General features: G+C 37.4%; 2 protein-coding genes across 3 annotated transcripts in view; one reads left to right on the top strand and one right to left on the bottom strand.

Annotated features, from left to right (window-relative positions):
* Nucleotides 1-19591, top strand: part of LOC141376079 (uncharacterized) — a 996984-nt gene that overhangs the window by 156811 nt on the left and 820582 nt on the right. The gene's annotated exons all lie outside the window — the stretch shown is intronic.
* fam117bb (family with sequence similarity 117 member Bb) overlaps nt 1-19591 on the bottom strand; it is a 91489-nt gene that overhangs the window by 61509 nt on the left and 10389 nt on the right. For both annotated transcript variants that reach the window (XM_087265733.1, NM_001128362.1), the window contains 1 exon segment: nt 7350-7519. In XM_087265733.1, coding sequence (XP_087121859.1) covers nt 7350-7519 — 170 coding nt within the window.

The raw sequence follows: 19591 nt of genomic DNA, 5'->3' as shown, positions 1-19591 counted from the left end.
AATATATATATGTTTGTTATTATTATTATTATTATTATTATTAATATTATTATTATTTTCAATTATGTGTATTCCTAAAGTTAAAGACTCTTCTCTGGCATCTTTTAACATTCAACCATTTCGTTCTAAAAACTCTTTAAAGTAGAAAAAAGTTAATCAAATGTCAGCATTTCTAATTGATCAAGCGTAATTGATCAAACTTGTTAACAGTAAACTGTGCTCTGATGTGAATTTGCTACTTTGAAGTGAAAAAAGTGAACCGGTTAATAAGTAAGGTTAATAAAAATACACTTTCCCCGTAGAAATGCTTTGTTAGGGTGTACTCACACTAGGCACGGTTGCCTTGAACAGGTGGCATGATTGTCCCCCTTCCCCTCGGCCCGCATTGAATTTTTACCTTACAAGCCCGGGCATGCTTACATCATCGATGATGTGACTGTTCAGTAAGAAAGAGAATCGATCCCGCTCCATACAATGTTGACTGCTTTAGTTTTGCTGTTTATATATATATAAACTGTTTGGGATGCAGTTGCACAACTTCAAATCTAATCCTGAATAGATCCACCACTTTTGACGCAGATATATTTTCATGAAACCATCATGCTGCTGCACATATTAGGAGGTTTGCTAAAGGTGGCAGCTGATGTGCACCGAGGGGTTTGCATCGCGTTCATTGAAAAGTATAAATGATTAATGAATCCATAGGAAACAATGCAATGTCACGTCTTAAGTTTCACGGCCGGGCGCAATTTGCACTCGCCTGAGCTCAACCAAAGCGCACTTCAGACCACCTCTTGCTACCAGGCCAGGGCTGCCCAACCAAACAGAGCACTCACACTTGTCAAACGAACTGGGAAATGCGGGTCAAACGCTCCAAAGCATGGTTTGTATAGCCTAGTGTGAGTACACCCTTAGATTCAATATGTAAGGAGCAAGCACCAATCTTTGTTGTTATCTTTTATTAGTTACTGTACAATTTGGCATCAAATACAATGAAGATTTTAGTTTATTTTCTAAGATTTTCTATTGCATATTTAGGTTAGAGGACCTGGGTTAGTTAATAGGAATTCATTGATATTCATATTCCCATTTGTATATTTTCTTTTTATTAATTGTCCTTTGCTTATAATAATCTGTTAATAACTCATGCAAAATAATCACAACCTGCTGGTAATAAACCTTAAATTTTGCATTTAGTTACATTTACATTTAGTCATTTATGAGACATGTTTGTCCAAAGCCACTTACAATTGAGAAGGCATTTGAGCATTTCAACAAGAAGAGGTAATACACACAAGAAGTGCTAATTATAATAATCGACGACAAAATCGTTTGTGCTCAAAGAATTTAGTGCGAGAGTAAGGAGGGGAGAGTTGTTGTTTTTTTCTTATTTTGATTTAGAGTGATTGTAAAAATGTGTCTGGTGCAAATGTGCAAAAACTGGTGCAAGTGTCAACTTACAGGGTTTCTGTAGGTTTCATCAAGTCAAATGTAAGACTTTTAAGACCCTTTTAAGACCATTAAGAATGAAATTTTGGATTTACGCAAGATATTTTTTCTAATGACCTGGTATTATCATGAGGAATCATATAATTGTTTTAAGTTTTTTCCTGATTAGAACATTTTATTTGTGGAATTTGCTGTATAAATGTCTAACAGCAGTAGTGAATTGTATCTCTTTGCGATAAAAAACAAAATATAAAAAAAAGTTGGTTTTATTGAGATTCATTGCTAGTGATTGGCTGCTTGTCAGCCCAACTGAGTAGCTTTAAATAGACTAAGCAAAATTAAGACCTGCTTTAAATTATTTAAGACCTGAAAAGCAATATGAGTGAATTGAAGACTTTTTAAGCTCTAAAATTTAGTTTTTGAAATTATGAAATTTTTAGATTTTGAAGACCCAGCAGACACCCTGGGTTAAAGTGTCGAAAGAGTGTGTATTCTACAGATGGTTTGTCAAGCCCACTCACTTGTGTGAGGCACACTCAGAAATAATAGTGACTTCGGGTTGTTGCGTGGTGAGGTGGGGGAAGAGAAGAGGGGGTCTTAGTTTTGTTCACAGGGGTTCTTGAAAAAGATGGGTTTTTAGTTGTTGTTTGAATGAGTTTGGTGTCCCTGGTCATTCATTTTTGTTTTTACACCAGTAATAACATTATATTTATCTTAATGTTGCAATCTGAAATCTAGATCTTCTTAAAAGTTTGTAAGTTTGTCTCTGTGTGTGTACAGGTTTGTGTGGTTTACAGGGACACAAAGTAGTATAATAACATGGGTATGACTTAGTTGTATTCTATTAAGCTGTTCCTACTATGGATATCAATGTCTGATGTTTGCCAACATTCTTCAGAATATCTTGTTTTGTGTTCAACAGAAAGTTAAGAGTAAGTTGTGAATAAATGTTCATTTTTGATTAAAATACTCTACAGATCCCATGAAGTGTGCAATTTTGTTCAATGTTTGACATTACCTAAACTGAAACAAGACATGGTGGGACAAATAATGAGTTCGACACAGTTTGACTACCGTTTAATAATTTTTGTCAATTTTGTCACTTGTGTAAGGGTCTTGGTTTTGTTCACAGGAGTTCTTGGAAAAGATTGGGTTTTAGTTGTCCTTTAAATGCAACCCAGGCTCATTCAGACAGACAGGCGGAAGGTCGCTCTGACAGCGGCCTCTGGTAGGTTCACGTGGGTGCGAACATCTCTAGATCTAGATCTTCTTAAAAGTTTGTAACAGTGTGTCTCTCTGTGTACAACTTTATGTGGTTTACAGAGGCACAAAGTTGTATAATAACATGGGTATGATTTAGTTGCACTCGATTAAGCTAGTTTACAGGGACAGACCTAGAGTATGTGTAACTCAAAATGGCTCAAAAATCATACTTAATGAGGTCTTTTGACCGCATTGATTGAATTTGAAATTCTGCATTGATCCCGTGGGCCAGCCTGAACACCCAGTGGTGTCTTACAGACACCTGCAGCTTCTTCACAGTGGATGTTTTTTTCCTTCACGTTTGTCAATTGGTGAAGTTTGGTTTGGGACTTGTGGAGCAGCACATTGATGGATTTTTTCTCAGTGTTTTGTGAAATTTAAACCACACTGAACTGAACTAAACTGAACTTCAACTATAAACTGGACTGACAGTTTCAATTTACTAAAACGTCTATGTTAAGCTACTTTGACACAATCTACATTGCATACGTGCTATAGAAATAAAGATTGAAATTGAATTGAAATGAAATTCCAAATTTGGGGGTGGCGTAGGGTCATACCGGTATATAATAAGTGGTTTGTACAGTATAAAATACATTACATCTATGGAGTGTCCCTGTAAACCCTGTGTCGTTTGTGTTTGTGTGAACGTTTTGTTATTGTTCAGATATGGACTGGCTCTGCAGTGTTTCTGTAAGAAAAAAATAGGTTGGAAAAAAACAGGCAGCTCCAGGAAAGAATGTAGCTTGATGGTGGACGGTCTGCCTTCACCAGAAATATGCCGCAGTTTCCTCTCATCTCTCAACAAACCAGGGAGAGGCTTCCTCCTTTTCTCTCTCTCTCTCTCTCTCTCTCTCTCTCTCTCTCTCTCTCTCTCAACAGACTATCTTTATTTCATGCATAATAACTTTCACACAACGCTTCTCCTATTTTGTATAGCCAAATTTTCCAGGCAGTGCTAAATTAACGCCTGTGTCTGAACAGCATTAAAATAACACAGTAATAGATGTTAATAGCTGCTGATAAGCAAAGGCAAGAGTGTGCATGTGGGAACACATCTTTGTAGCCTGCTCATTAACCACAGTAGAGGTAAAAAGAGTGACGGTTTGTTTTGAGAGGTGTTTATTTTGCACACATCCGTTAATAAATTTGTATTTATTTTGGTGCCCATATGGCATTATTCTTTTGGCGCACTATAAATCAAGCTTAATACATGATAGTGATATTTGTTTACTTGACCAGGATTGTGCTAAATTTATCTCGCCTCGAAGGGACAGTTCACCCCAATATGTAAATACAGGCTTCGTTTGCTCATCCTCAAGTTTTCCCAAACCTGCTTGACTTTATTTATTCTGTAAAACATGAAAGACGATTTCAAAAGCTATTTTTGTACATACAATGAAAGTTCACTCAGGCCAACAACATCAACCCCCTATTGACTTTATTATAGAGACCAAAAAACACTGAGGCTTTCTTTTAAAGTAGTTTGTTTCAGATGAAAGGCAGTCAAATTAGAAAGGCTTGGAAAGACATGAGGGTGAGTAAAAGTGATATAATGTTGACTCTCCCAGCAAGTTACAAATATGAAATAATGCATATTTTTTGAAACAGACATGTGGTATTTAAATGACTGGTGTCTTGAAAATGCTTTTGAAAGATGTAATTGATGCTCATCAAGGTCGTAGTATTGTATTGCATCCTATGTTCAACAGATTGTTCATCTGATCCTTGCTCAAAAACCAAATGTGGGTCACCGTGCATACAGCCGAAATGTTTTATAGATCTTTTAAAGAGGAATTTCAAAAGAACAAATACTGTTGAAACTAGAAATATATCTTGTTGTCCTCTCTCAAAACAATTGCCTTGGACATACTGTATCTGTCATCCAAGGCCCTAAATGGTTCTGTTCCAGTGAGCTGGGAATCTAAAACTTCTATAACAGTCTAAACATCTTCTCTGTTAGTTAGGATCAGTTTAATGTATCATGACAAATAAAAATAACTGGTAATGCAGAACTAAGATAAAGGGAAAGTTCAAACAAAAATGCTAATTTTGCCATCATTTACTCATCCTCTGTTCCAAACCTGTTTGAATGTCTTCTATTGGACACATAGAAAAATTAAGAATGTTTGGGGAAAAAAACAGCCATTGAATTCCATTGTATTTTTGTTCCTACTATGGACATCGATAACTGCTTTTTCTCAGCATTCTTCAGAAAATCTTGTTTTGTGTTCAACTGAAAGTTTTGAACCACTTGAGTGTGAGTAAACATTGAATAGAAATTTTCATTTTTGAGTGAAAAAGTCTTTACAAGTGCCAAGAAGTGCTATGAAATGTGCATTTTTTATTAAATGTTTGACAACCTCAACTGAAACAAGACAGAGTGGGACATAAGGTATGTTTCAAAACAACTAATAATGAGTTCAGATTCTCACAGTTTGACTACCATTTACAATTTTCTTATATTTGCTAGTGTTTCAAGAGTACACACTTAGCTAATGATAATAAAGGGAGTTTGGCATGCTGTCACGGAAGAGAGCCCGGAACTCATAAGATCCTTGATACTGGGGCTCCCTCCCGTTTGCAGGGCGAGAGATGAGTTTAAGGTTCATGTACAGTAGATCCGGACAACTCCACTACTTATTTATGGCTAATAGCAAATTAGAGATTGCTATTGAGATATACTACTGATTAAGAGCTTATCTATGGTGCCAATTGGATTTGATCAATTCACCTATGTAGCATGTCCTTGGACTGTGGGAGGAAACCGGAGAACCTGAGGGAAACCCACGCGAGCACAGGAAAAAGATGTAAACTCTACACAGAAACGCCAACTGGCCTGGTACTGGCTACTTGACCAGTGACGTTCTTGCTTTAAGGCAACAGTGCTAACCACTGAGCTGCCATGCCACCCCATCAAGGAAAAGGGGGGATTCTTCAAGGCACAGATAACTGAGGTAAGAAACTCTGATTACTTATTGGAAGTTAAGAATCATTTGATTGGTGGATCATGCATAAGCTAATCCAGGACGAGTCGGGGTCATGTGATCCTCTCTAAATTAGTTTAGAAATAAACTTTACTTAGCCAAACCCTTGGTTTGAACACCCTTTGAGATGTGAATAAATGGCCAAATTCAACATCAGCTATAGCATCTTGAAGTGGGCAAACATATACTGTATAATATTAGAGAGCATTTGTTTGGTTGTTTGTTTGTTTGTTGTACTTCAACAAGTTTTGACACAATAAAATTACATATATGAAGACAAACTAAAATATACCCACTATCGATCAGTGTTCAGCAGTCTGATTGACATTGGGATAAGAGTTCTTAAGGCCCAATCCTAAATCTACCCCTAAGCCCTTCCCCTTACCCCTACCCCTCGTTTTGCACGTTCTCGTGAAGGGTAGGAGTGTCCCAATTCTCTTCAGCTTGAAGGCGTAGGGCTAAGAGGAAAGGGTAGACAGCATTTCAAACTGAGATTTTTCAAACCACACTCGAAACCAAGGGGTAAGAAAAGTTTTGAGAATACACCTGCCACAACGGCAGGATAGCTGAATCCGGAAGTAAGGAGATCAACAAATTTGTATTTTTTTATAATTATTACGAATTTTTACAACAAACAAACACATGCTTTAATATATTCATAACCGTGTTTGTGTTTTATCGTCATGCTTTTTAAAAAAAATGCTAAAATAAAAACCCGCTAAATTTCGCAATCTATAATCCATAAGCATAATTCCTGTACAGCAGTCCCACAACATTCTAACACTCGATGACAATCAAATACCCTGTCACTAGGGGCTGGGAATGACCTTTTTACAGTGTCTGCTATAATGTTAATGTTGTTTTTGGTGTGTTTACATAGATAAATATGACCACCGTGTAAATGCACAGTATAGTTACGAACTTATTGCCATATTAGATAGTTAAGATAACATAATATATGCATTCAGTGATTTCCTGAAGATAAATACCAATAAATAACGCATCTGATCTCATATGAAGAAAGAGATTGTGATGGCATATAATGACGTGTACAGGTGCTGTAGTGCTGTCCCATTTCTTAGGGATAAATTTTGAAGCCCTTCCCCTTCACACTTGGTTTTAAGGGCCATGGGGAAGGGGTAAGGGTACAAAAATATAATTGGGATTGGACCTAATTCTGTTCTGCTCCCAGTGGGATGTTTTGTATTTTCTACCAGAAGGTAAGAGATCATAACAAGGAAAAAGTACATGAGATGGATTGTTCAAAACATTTGATGAGAAACAGAAGTATTGTTGAATAATTTTGCCTTTGTTTATAACTTCCCATAAAAAGAATGATGTCCCTGTTTTTGGAGCCATTTGAGGGTGCAACGGGAACCAGATTTAATGCTTAGAAGGCTTGGACTTGACTGTGCTATTCAAAAGACATGTGTGTGGTGTTTTCATGGGTTTGTGTTTGCACAAAGCAAGTCTTTCTCAGGTGATTCATGCAGCTGGTTTGCACAACACGCGTCTATGCAAGTATGTATTAGGTGGAAAGTTTTCGAAGAGACATCAATGGCTGATTGACAGGAGGTGTGTGTGTCAGATATTTGGTAACTTCTTGTAAAACAGAGCAATAATATCATGTGTGCAAGGGAAACGGCTCACCTGAGTAGATTTGTCCCGCATGCATGGGGCACAAGGGGCGTGGCTGGCATCCCGGGGCCAGTGTCCAGACAGGTAAGGGGCTGTGAGTGCGTCCAAAGAGGAGGTGCGACGAATGCTACCGTTACTGCTGGTGGTGCACCAAGACCCTGCCACAGGAAGTCTATGCTTGTCTGCGAGACAGCCAGAAAAGGCAGAGGAGATAAAGAGGGGAAGGAAGGATGGGGAGGGGGGGTTGATTAAAAGATGGATGAGCGAGAATAAAACAGATGGGAGGGAAACAAGAACAACATACGTTAAAAGCTGCGTGTTATGAACACATCGCATCCTCAGCACGCTTAGAGCCCGTCCGGCTGTGTTTACGCAATTACACCAGCTTGAGTGTAAACGTCCGCCGGGCTGGTGGCGATGAATGCTAAAACCCAGCAGATTGAGACAGAATAAGTCTGGTGTCCAGTGGCTCTTTTAATAAAAAACTAAAGCTGATTAACTGCTCGAGCGGCGTGGAGGAAGCAAGCCCGCGTGTCTTGACCTACATTTGGTGTGTCTCCGCAAATAATTGCCCCCTTCACTGGTCTCTTGTCTGATCTTTCCAAAACACAATCAATGGCTTTCTCTTCTTCTCTTGCCAGTCTTAGCCAAAAGATAGTTCACCCAAAAAAATCTATTCACTCTCCTTTGACTTTCAAATCGTTACGAAAGCTGTAATCATTCCATAGTACTTCTTTTTCTTACTATGAAAGTCAGAAGTTACTGGTTTTCATCTTTCTTGAAACATCTTTTTTTGAGTTCAACGGTAGAAAGCAATTCCTTAAGGTTTGGAACCACCTGAGGGTGATTAAATGAGTACATTTTTATTTCTGGGGGAACTATCCCCTTAAAGAGCTCCTATTTACCATTTTTTTTAATAATTATTTTTTAGGGGTTTTTCACCTTTATTTTGATAGGACAGTAGAGAATTCAGACAGGAATGCACTGGGACCAGGGAGAGGGAAAGGATTGGCAAATGACCTCGAGATGGGAATCGAACCTGGGTCGCCACGAGCACTCTGGTGCTATATGTCAATGCGCAGTACCACTAGGCTACCGGCGCCGACACCTATTTACCATTTTAACAAGAAATAAGATAAGCCTTTGGTGTCTTCAGAATGTGTCTGTAAAGTTTCAGCTCAAATTACCCATCAGATTTAGCAGAATATGCCTATTTTGAGCTCAAATCAAAGTGTAGCTGTTTTTGTTTTTGTGCCTTTAAATCCAAATAAGCTGCATTTAAAGCACCCACCGTTCGCACTTCCTTCTTCCATTTACTCTTGCATTACGTTAGATAAACAGCAGTCAGTGACAGCGACAGATACGGAAGAAGCAGAAATCCAGTTCAATAGTCAAAAATGCCAAGTAAGTTGACCTGTTTATATATGCATTACTATGGGGACATGTTAATAAGCGCCTGTAGATCAATTCGGTGGGCGGGGAAAACCACACTCCTACGTCACGTTGTGGTCAGCATCAAAATCACTGGGATTTGAATCCTATTTTAACGTCTTGAAATTTAAAAAAAGAGACTTGTTGGGTTAATATCACTTAAATTTGACAGTAGACACACTATACCTGCACACAGTTCTATTTAAACAGCTTCCAAAAGTTGATTTTGCATCAGAGGAGCCCTTTAAACAATAATCTTTCTTGTTAACTACTGATGAATACATAGAAGTCACATATTGTACAAGTGTGCAGCTCTGAAGAGGTTATATTTGCAAGGGATTTTACACAGGAAGCTTAGTGTGAGTGTCTCTCAGAACGGTTTTTAAGAAAGTCCCATTCTCTGTTGCCACATACTGTAGGTGACATCAGCTTTTCTGTGTGTGTCGTATCCAGTGGAGCTAGTCAGAGGGGAACCATTAACTTTGTTTGCCTGTGATGTGATATAGTCTAGTGGGAAAGTGAATGCACATTTCAGCAACAAACAACTAGTGTTATAGTCAAAACCCCCTAAACCAGATCAAGAACAGACCAGCAATCCTCAAAAAAATACAAATAAAAAATAAAAATTACATTTGGAAATGTATTGATAAAAAGTCAGTTACAATTGCTACTTCTTGTTTAATGTCATGAAATGAATGTTAAAATGGTACTTAATTATTCATGTCCCAAAACATTACGCAATTCTGAGTGTGCTCCATACAGGTAAGTGGCCTTAACAAATTACCTGTAGGACACACTCTCTCTTCTCCTAATGCACCAGACACTTTCACTTTTAACACTCCATGTTTCTGGCAAAAAACTTTAGATTTTTCACCTGTAAGACACCATTTCTTCTTTTTATATGCTTGAAGAAAAAAAGATAAAACAAAATAAATACTTAGTCTTGTCATATCATGTATATACTGCACTCTGATTATTTGAAGTGCTTGTTTTATCCTCACTTGTAATTCGCTTTGGATATAAGTCTCTCCTAAATAAGTAAATGTAAAATGTATAGGCTATTATTTGTAGAAACTGCTCTCCTCCTTTTATACTTTTGCTTAATAGGGAATATGCCGAGCTAGTGCTGTTCCCATGCTGATACACTTCCGGTGGCCTGTTATTGTGAACTTTTTTACATTTTATACGGTTACTTATACAGCATCGATGTTGTAATGTCATTAAAATACATTCAGTTAAATAAACTTTAGCATTTATTTAGTTGCTTAAGCGTAAAACGAGACAAAAAGCTGTTTACTCGCATGCGCCCGTCAGAATCGTCAGGCTTACGCAGAAGCTCCATTGAATATACTGGAGTAAAATAAATGCTTATATTATAAAGATATGACGGGGAAATGTAATTTAATGCAGTGCTTCTTGTACAATCTGAGACCCACTTTAAATCGGATATCACTCAGCTAGTGGAGATCGCTGATTTTTAAAGAAAACAAACCTTAAACGCACCGGATTTTGCATTGGCATTCAATTCGCCGGAAGCGCTTAACCCAGGTTACTGGCAAATTAAAAGTCCTATTAGCATGTTTAGGCATATACCCCATTATTTTTTATACTTAAAAACTATTTCTCATTAAAAAAAAAAAAAACTTTTTTGAAATCATATTCTGAATTCTGTATAAGTTTCACAATTACGTGATTTTTTGACACCATCTTTTATTACTTTTATTATGTTAATAAATAAATCATGGGATGCACATGCACTGCAGTTGCCCTCAGCTGTGAACACTAAGAACTATTACTTTTCAATGTTGGGTGGATCTTCTGTTATTTTTTAGATAGAACAGACTGACAGAAATCTCCAGTCTTGCAAAAAGCAGAAGAGGAATCTTGTGTCACATTTTCAAATGCAGAGCTTGCTTGATTTACGCGTGTACTACACAATAAACAACACGAGAGAGGATCTAAACAGAAGGAACCTTTAAGGAGTTTTGGGGGAAGTCATACAAGGAAGAGAGAGAAGGCAATTGTCTACATAGCTCAATTAGCAGTCCAAACATTGTATCTGCAGTTTTTACCTAAAAACTTACATATAAACACAGTGCTCAGCATACTCGAGTACACCCCTCACAAATCTCTTTTAAATTAATATTTTAATAGGAAGCTATACAATATTATATTTGTACATATACATTAGATTAGTCAGCACTGAAGCCAAATCTGGAGCTAATCTAACAAATTAACTTACGATAACGAACCAAAAACTAGTACAGCCAAATGTATATGTTATAGAAAAATATAAAACACAAATTTGAAAAAAGAGGAAAAATCAAGAGAAGCTAAGAAATTGAAAACATTGATTGAAATGTTTTTTAATTTAATTGTATTATCTTTCCATTTCTAAATATGTTTGGTGACTAAAATACTAATTTAATAAATATTTCTGTTTTATAAACAATGTTTTGTTCAAATGCACCAAAATGCATATATCTAAATAACAAAAAGTATACCTGTCCTAACAATGGGGTCTAATGAACTAAAACAACTGGACTGTGCAAGAAACTGAACGTTTTACCATGTGCAGAAAATAAAACATAAAAGCTGGATATTTGATTTCATAAATAGTCCTAAACAATGATTAAATATAAAACTTGTTTTAAACATGTTAGAATTTTTATATTTGTAAAAAACCTTCTACAGTACAAAAGTTAAGGCTCAGTCTGATTTTTGATCATGATTTTTTTAACAAAAACAATCTTATAGAAGTCTCTTATGTACATCAAACTTGCATTGAATACAGTATTACAATACTAACTTGAAATATTATGCTTTTATTCAGGATAGACTCAATACTAGATTTCAATTAATTGATTAATGTTTTAACACATACTTGCAGAATATTTCCTCTTTTTTTAATAATAGTTGTTCACATTTAATGATATAATAGTTGTTAACCCAAGTGTCGGTGGTATAGTGATGATCATAGCTGCCTTCCAAACAGTTGACCCAGATTTGATTCTCGGCCAACGCATTACTGTACCTTTGAGTGGTTCATTACGCTGTGGTGACCCCTGATTAATAAAGGGACTAAGCTGAAGGAAAATGAATGAATAAACCTGGGATAGGACAGTGTTGATTGTATAATTTTACAAAGTGTGGGAAGCAGAAAGAGGAGAAGAATCAATAAAGGACTTTAAGACGGCAATCGTACTTGTGTCGACACACTAACCACTAGGCTATCGGTGCCAAGAAAGTATGTATTTCTTTACAAATCTAACTAAAATCACTAACATTTTATACAACACATACTGTGTATATACTCTATAAGTTAAATCAAATGAAGCTTCCAAGTCATTTTTTGAATATATTACATTATACTGACTTAAAACATCAAATTAAATCTCACGTAACATTTTATACAACACACATGTGTAAAAAACTTTTTTAATCTAAACCAAATTAAGTTTTCAAGTCATTTTTGAATATATACAGTTGAAACCAAAATTTTACATACACTGTATAAAAATGCACATAACCATTTAAAAAAAAGTCAGATGCTAATGTGACTAAACTTTTTCTCTTTTAGGTATGTTAGGATTATCTAATTTATTTTTGTTATGCCTAATAGCAGAGTAATGAGAGTGATATTTTTTGAGAAATTGTTATAACTTTTCTTGAAAGTCAAGTTTACATCCAGTAAGATTATTATGTCTCTGAAAAAGCTCAGATGATGATGTCAAGGTTTTGGAAGTTTCTGATTGGCTAATTGACAACATTTGAGTTAATTGGAGGCACAACTGTAGAATGGTATTTAAGGAAAACCTCAAACATACTGCTTCCTTTTGTGACAACATGGGGAAAATCAACAAGCCAAAATCAACAAAAAAGCCAGATTACAATTTGCTAAATTACACTGGGAAAAAGAATAATTGTTTGAGACATGTCCTGTGGTCTGATGGTAACCAGTGTTACATTTGAAGGACAAAGGGGAAAGCTTACAAGCCTAGGAACACCATCCCAACTGTGAAATATGGGGGCGGCAGCATCATGTTGAGGTGCTGTTTTGCTGCAGGAGGGACTGGTCCACTTCACAGCACAGATGGCATCATGAAGAAAGAACAGAAATACTGAAGCAACATCTCAAGACATCAGCCAGGAAATTAAAACTTGGCCACAAATGAGTCTTCCAAACAGACCATGACCCCCAAGCATACTGCCAAATTAGTTAATATGTGCTTTAAGGACAACAGAGTGAATGTTTTGGAGTGGCCATCACAAAGCCCTGAACTCAATCCTATTGAAAATTTGTGGACAGAGTTGTAAAAGCTTGTATGAGCAAGGAGGAATGGGCGAAAATTCCTTTAAACTATTGTGGGAAGCTTTTGGAAGAATACCCAAAACATTTGACCAAAGTTACAGAGTTTAAAAGCAAAGCTAAAAAAATACCAAGGAAATGTGTGTTCAATTTTCACTGTCTAGAAATAAATAAATAAAATATCTCATTATTCTGGTATTTAGCAAATGTAAATCATTTAGGTAGTCCTAACGGATCTAAAACAGTAAAAGTTTAGTCTGATTTACAATCAGACATTTTATTTTTATTTTTTTAAATGGTTACATTCCAATTTTTTAGAGTGTATGTAAACTTCTGGTTTCAACTGTACATTAAACTGATTTAAAACATCAAGTTCTTCACATACTGCAACATTTTATGCAATACAAGCTGTATATACTTAGCAAAACTTTTGTCAATGCCTTACATTTTTTAAGTTGAATCAAATTAAGTGTTACAATTAAATTACATTAAATGGACTAAAATCATCAAGTGAAATCTCACTAAAAAATATGAAATATTCAAATATGATTAACATTTAACAAGCTCAAGTAACAAAACCAAATGTTCTGACATATTGATCATATAATGTTTACAGTGTACATATTATTCAAAAACATCAGACAGAGTCATTCTCTATTAATAACATATTATATTGTAAATAACACACGATCGCTGAACCCTATCTCATACTAAGTTTCAGAGTAATGCATGGCAAGTATGTACAAAAGGACCACACGCTTGCAATGCATTGGCCAAACATTCCCATCTGTGTTTGCTTCTGGCCTAACTGTGCACTGATCTTCAGCTAAATGACTGGCAGAGCATTATGTATGTGTGTACATACACAACATAATTACATACACATTTGTGCGTGCACACAAACAAGCACTGCGCACAGAGGACAACCCCGTCACACAGGGATGTTATCTCATCTCTGATTGGCTCATATGAGGGATGCTATGATGCATGGCTGCGCATTGAATTCTCTTATCATCTCTGTGTATTCACAGTAGGCTCTTATGTTGTGTCTATCCTGCATCTCACTCAGCAGATTCTGCACACACACTGATAACACACCCATGAGCCACGTCCCTGGGAAACCTGTGCTCTTGACTTCTGTCTCCTAAATCGAGTGAATGTGACTAGACTGAAACAATAATAACGTCACAGCGATTCATCAACAGTACCGTGAATACGCCTCCAGTTCGTTCGGTACAGATACAGATAATGATCTTCTTCTGAGAAACATCTCTCAACCCGCAGGAGGATCATCCAAACACACTTTTGACCTCAAACGCTTCATCATCTGCTAATAAATTAGCAAACAGCCATTCTAGAATCGCATAAAAACTGCACAGAAGTAGGCCTGTCATGATAAAGATATTTTGTTGTAGGATATATTGTCACAGAAATTGTTGCAGTAAGCAGAGATCATTATAAACCACTGATTATACACTCACCTGCCACTTTATTAGGTACACCTTACTAGTACCGGGTTGGACCCCCTTTTGCCTTCAGAACTTAATTCTTCATGGCATAGATTCAACAAGGTACTGGAAATATTTCTCGGAGATTTGGGTCCATATTGACATGATAGCATCATGCACTTTCTGCTGATTTGTTGGCTGCACATCCATGATGTGAATCCCCTGTTCCACCACATTGCAAAAGTGCTCAATTGGATTGAGATTTGGTGACTGTGGAGGCCATTTGAGTACAGTGAACTCAATGTCATGTTTAAGGAACCAGTCTAAGGCAATTCAGGCTTTATGACATGGCGCGTTATTCTACTCGATGATGGGTACACTGTGGTCAGAAAGGGATGGACATGGTTAAAAACAATATTCAGGTAGACTGTGGCATTGACACAAAGCTCAATTGGTACTAATGGGCTGGAAGTGTTCCAAGAAAATATCGCCCACACCATTATACCACCACTACCAGCCTGAACTGTTGATGCAATGCAGGATGGATCCATGCTTTCATTTTGTTGGTGCCAAATTCTGACCCTACCGTCGTAGCAGAAATCGAGACTCATCAGAACAGGCAACGTTTTTCTATGCAATCTTCTATTGTCCAATTTTAGTGAGCCTGTGCGAATTGTATCCTCAGTTTCCTGTTCTCAGCTGACAGGAGTGGTTCTGGTTCTGCTGCTGTGCTGCCTCAAGGTTGTGCGTTCAGAGATGTCCATAGAACTGCCATTTTTTTTCTGACCATTCTCTGTTAATCCTAGAGATGGTTGTGCATGAAAATCCCAGTAGATCTGCAGTTTCTAAAATACTCAGAACAGCCCATGCAGGCACGTGCACACATAGGGCTCAACCTGTGCAGTGCACATGCCCTTTTTAGTCTTGGATAGAAAGTGCCCTTCCAAAATGATCAAAAGTGCCCCCGCGACGCACACACCCTCTGTCCCGCCCTTCAGTAGGCGCACGACAACACTGATCTTGAGTACGCGTGTTCAACCCCCCCTCCCCCGCTTTACAGTACGCGCGCGACAACACAGCTGATTAGAATGCGCGCGACAACACCGCTCTTCAGTACGCGCGCGACAACACCCCCCCCCCCCCCCCCCCCCGCTCTTCAAAAAATGTATCTTGCACATGCCCTTTGGACAGTCTCTGCACGGGCCTGAGCCCATGTGATACCAACAACCATGCCATGTTCAAATTCACTTAAATCAACTTTCTTCCCCATTCTGATGCTTAAGAACTGCAGCAGATCATCTTGACCATGTCTACATGCCTAAATGCATTGAGTTGCTGCCATGCGATTGGCTAAACAGTGAGTAAATCAAACTTTTTTAGGTGAACTATTCCTTTAATAAGTGAACATTACACAACATGCTTAACATGTTTTTGTCATTTTGCTAAAGCACACTGTGAGAGTTGTGACAGTGTTTGTGTGTGTTGGATATCTATCCTTGCACAACAGCTTTAAAAACTCTATTAGCAACTTCTCAAGATTGTTACTTCTGATGAATTCTCACTATTTTCACTGTTGTCTCATGGTATTTAACTTTACATCTAGCAAACTGAAGCAGAGATAGTAAAACTTTGCACTATTCAGTACATAGGTTAGAGAGCACCAGCTCATTTGCATTTAAAGGGATAGTTCACATAAAACTGAAAATTCTGTCATAATTACAAACCTGTTTGAGTTTCTTTCTTCTGCGCAACACAACTAAATCTATTTTGAGGAAAGCTGGAAAACCTGTAACCATTGACTTTCATAGTATTTGTTTTTCCTAAGTTGGTGTTTATAGGTATTGCAATTTCTTCAAAATATCCTATTTATTTTTTCAAAAATGTATTTATTTTTTATTTTTTATTTATTTGTTCAAAGTGTTTCGTGGTTCTTTATTTAACCACGAGGGTGAGCAAATGGTGAGTTTGTTTAAAATTTTGGGTGAAATATATTCTTTAAAGATACAGTACAAACACAAAACATCTCATTTCTATTCCGACCCAAAGATTTGGCATTTTCAATGGGGTATAGTAAGTGATGTTTGGGGTATTTTGACCTCACACATTCTGGGGACTGCAAAAAAAGCATACAGTAATAGTTCCCCTAAACAAACTAAACACAACGCAAACTAAACCTAATGGGATAGTTCGCACACAAAGTCCTCCATCGTTTACAATCCACTAGTTCCAAATCCACTTGTTTCTTTCTTCTGTTGAACACGATTAAAGATATTTTGAAGAAAGCTGGCAAAAAGCAGCCGTAGTATTTGACTGTAGTGACTATAGTATTTTTGTTCCTACTATTGTTGTCAATGGCTGCTTTTTTTCTCCCAACATTCTCAAGAATATCCCCTTTTTTAGGGTTGAGCAGTAGCTTAACTAGCTTAACTACATTTCTCAGTAGTGTGGCAGTAGTGTCGCTACTATATAAATCCAATAACTTTTCAGTAGCGAAGCTTTTTTTTTTGTCAAGTAGCGCAGTAGCGTCTACACAAGCTACATTTACCGATCACCGGTCAATAAGTGACAGCACCAACATTCACAGAGTTGTAAGGCCGGTGTCTAGCCAATCCAAGTCAATCCATATGATGGCGAGAATGACGATTTGTTCTTCTACCTGTTTTACGATGGTCCACAACAAACTTTTTGGTGCGTTACTGCAACCTCTCGCTCTGGTTGGTGACGTCGCAAATCAATCATTGGGCTGACACAAGAAACTTGCTTGATGGAAAGATGACTGAGTGAGAGGAGTTATATATAGTTTTCTGTAGTAAAGGCTAACGTATACTACGGTATTTACTATTATGATAGTTATAAATGATACTACAATATGTAAGTTAGTGTAATTTAATTCTTATTCGTAAATATTTCCCTTTACTCTACATTACTATAGTATTTTAAATGTGTAACACCTGGTTTTATTGGATTTTTTGTTTTTGCTGTTATAGACTAAAATTTGTTTCTGTATGGTACATTATTTACAGTAAATAACTGAACTGTGTCACCGACTCGGTCCCAGTCATTCCCCTCGTGGCCAGCAGAGGTCACCATCCCCGGGCTTCTAACCATTACGTCATCCATTTACACTGATAGCCTACACACCTGAAGCGCATCCAGATAATCACCCACGCTCACGCTTATAAGCAGCTCACACGCACTCAGTCATTGCGAAGTCTTGTTCTGCCTCGGCTAACACTACTGAGCGTTTCTCTACACTGCCTGCTTTCCCGTTGCTTACCTTACCTTACCTTACCTTACCTTACCTTGCCTTGCCTTGTTCTCCGACCTCGTCCTGCCAGCTGCCTGCCTTGTACCTCAGCCTAATTCCCGACTCTGATTCTAGCCGGCTGCCTTGAACTCAAGCCTGGAATCTGAATTTGATATTCGCCGCCTGCCTCTGACCCATGCCTGAACATTCATACTGTGATTACCTGCCGTTGATCCTTCAACGTAACACTATTGTGTTTGATGTGAGTTCGCACACACATTACATCTGTGTGCTTGTGTTTATTAAACTGTTTAATAAATTTACTGCAAATGGATCCCTCTGTGTCAGCCCCTTCGTTACAAACTGAACAATTCTGCCTCATATGATTCATTGACAGTGATAGTGATTACTAAGATATGAATGATAATATAAGTTGCTTCGATTTAAGAATGAAAATTGCAAAAATAGCTTAAACGTAGCTAAGCTACTTTTGCAAAGTAGCTGTTAGCTTAGCTTGCTACATTTCCCAGGATGTAGCTTTTAATGTAGTGAAGGAACATTTTAAGTAGCGTAGCTAATAGCTTAACTCATTGGGCTCTATTTTGACGGTCCATGCGCAGAGCGTAAAACGCAGGGCGCAAACGCTTTCAGGGCATGTCAGGACGTGTTTTTGCTAATTTAAAAACGGGAAATCTGCCTTGCGTCAAGGCGCATGGTCTAAAAGGGTTGAGTTTATTTTCTTAATGAGTTATAGGTGTGTTTTGAGAATAAACCAATTAGAGTCTCATCTCCCATTCCCTAAAAGACCCAGCTGCGTCGCGCCAAGAGCGCATTCACTATTTACAGGACGCAAAGTAAGCAAGTGGAAAAAATGAGCATTTCACAAGCAAACAGTTGACAGTTTTTTAACAGAAAACTGTTAAACAGAGCATCTACTGCGTGAGAATGAGAGATAAATGATCTACTTTCACTTTCGCTCTTGGATAGGGAAACCTTTACGCACAGACATTAATTAGCCTATAAATAATTAATTTCGTTTGTTAAGCGCAAAAATTTGTTTCAAAACTATTTCTAAATTCAGTTCTAATTTCTAGCAAACAAATAAATGAACAATAATGACCAAGTGTGGACAAAATACTGAGTTATTTCCAAATTCACCTGCCATGCCCCATATGGTCTTAAACCTGACAGGTGGGCAAATCTAAGCTTGTTTTTAATAAAACAAATATAAATATGGATATATTAAATAATACTGCTAATAATAATAACATTATACAAAAGCAAATTGTTATGAATGTAGGAATGCATAAAAGAAGACATAAAAGCAGTGATTTTTCATATTTATGTAGGCTAGAAAATAGTATGTTTTGTAGTATTTTAATTATTTATGTTTATATCCTATATCTATTCTTATTATATCCTATATATATCCTTAATATTTAATTTTTTTCATATGTAAAGATTTTTGCCCATTGCTCTCTTGTGCGTATTAAGCAGTGTGTAAGGGAGGCGCAACTCTGCGCCGGAGTTTAGACCAGGCTAGTTTTGGTCAAATGGAAAATCTATTATAGTTTCTCAAAATAGCGACGCGCCAGCAGTGCGCCTCAGAACGCCTTCCTTTTTAGACCACAACGCCTATGGGTGCACAAATGAGCGCTAATGCATTTGCTATTTAAAGAGCGTAGCGCAACGCCTCAAAATGACTCTTGCGCCAAACTGAAACTACCAAAAGACTACTGCGCCGCGTCTTGCGCCACACTGCGCCGGGTGTATGATAGGGCCCATTATATTTTTCCAGTAGCATGCAACACTGCTTCTT

This window comes from Danio rerio, chromosome 9 (assembly GCF_052040795.2).
Source record: "Danio rerio strain M-AB ecotype USA chromosome 9, GRCz13ab, whole genome shotgun sequence".
Lineage (NCBI taxonomy): Eukaryota > Metazoa > Chordata > Actinopteri > Cypriniformes > Danionidae > Danio > Danio rerio.
The sequence above is the reverse complement of the archived record's forward strand: the minus strand, read 5'-3'. Positions and strand labels throughout refer to the sequence as shown.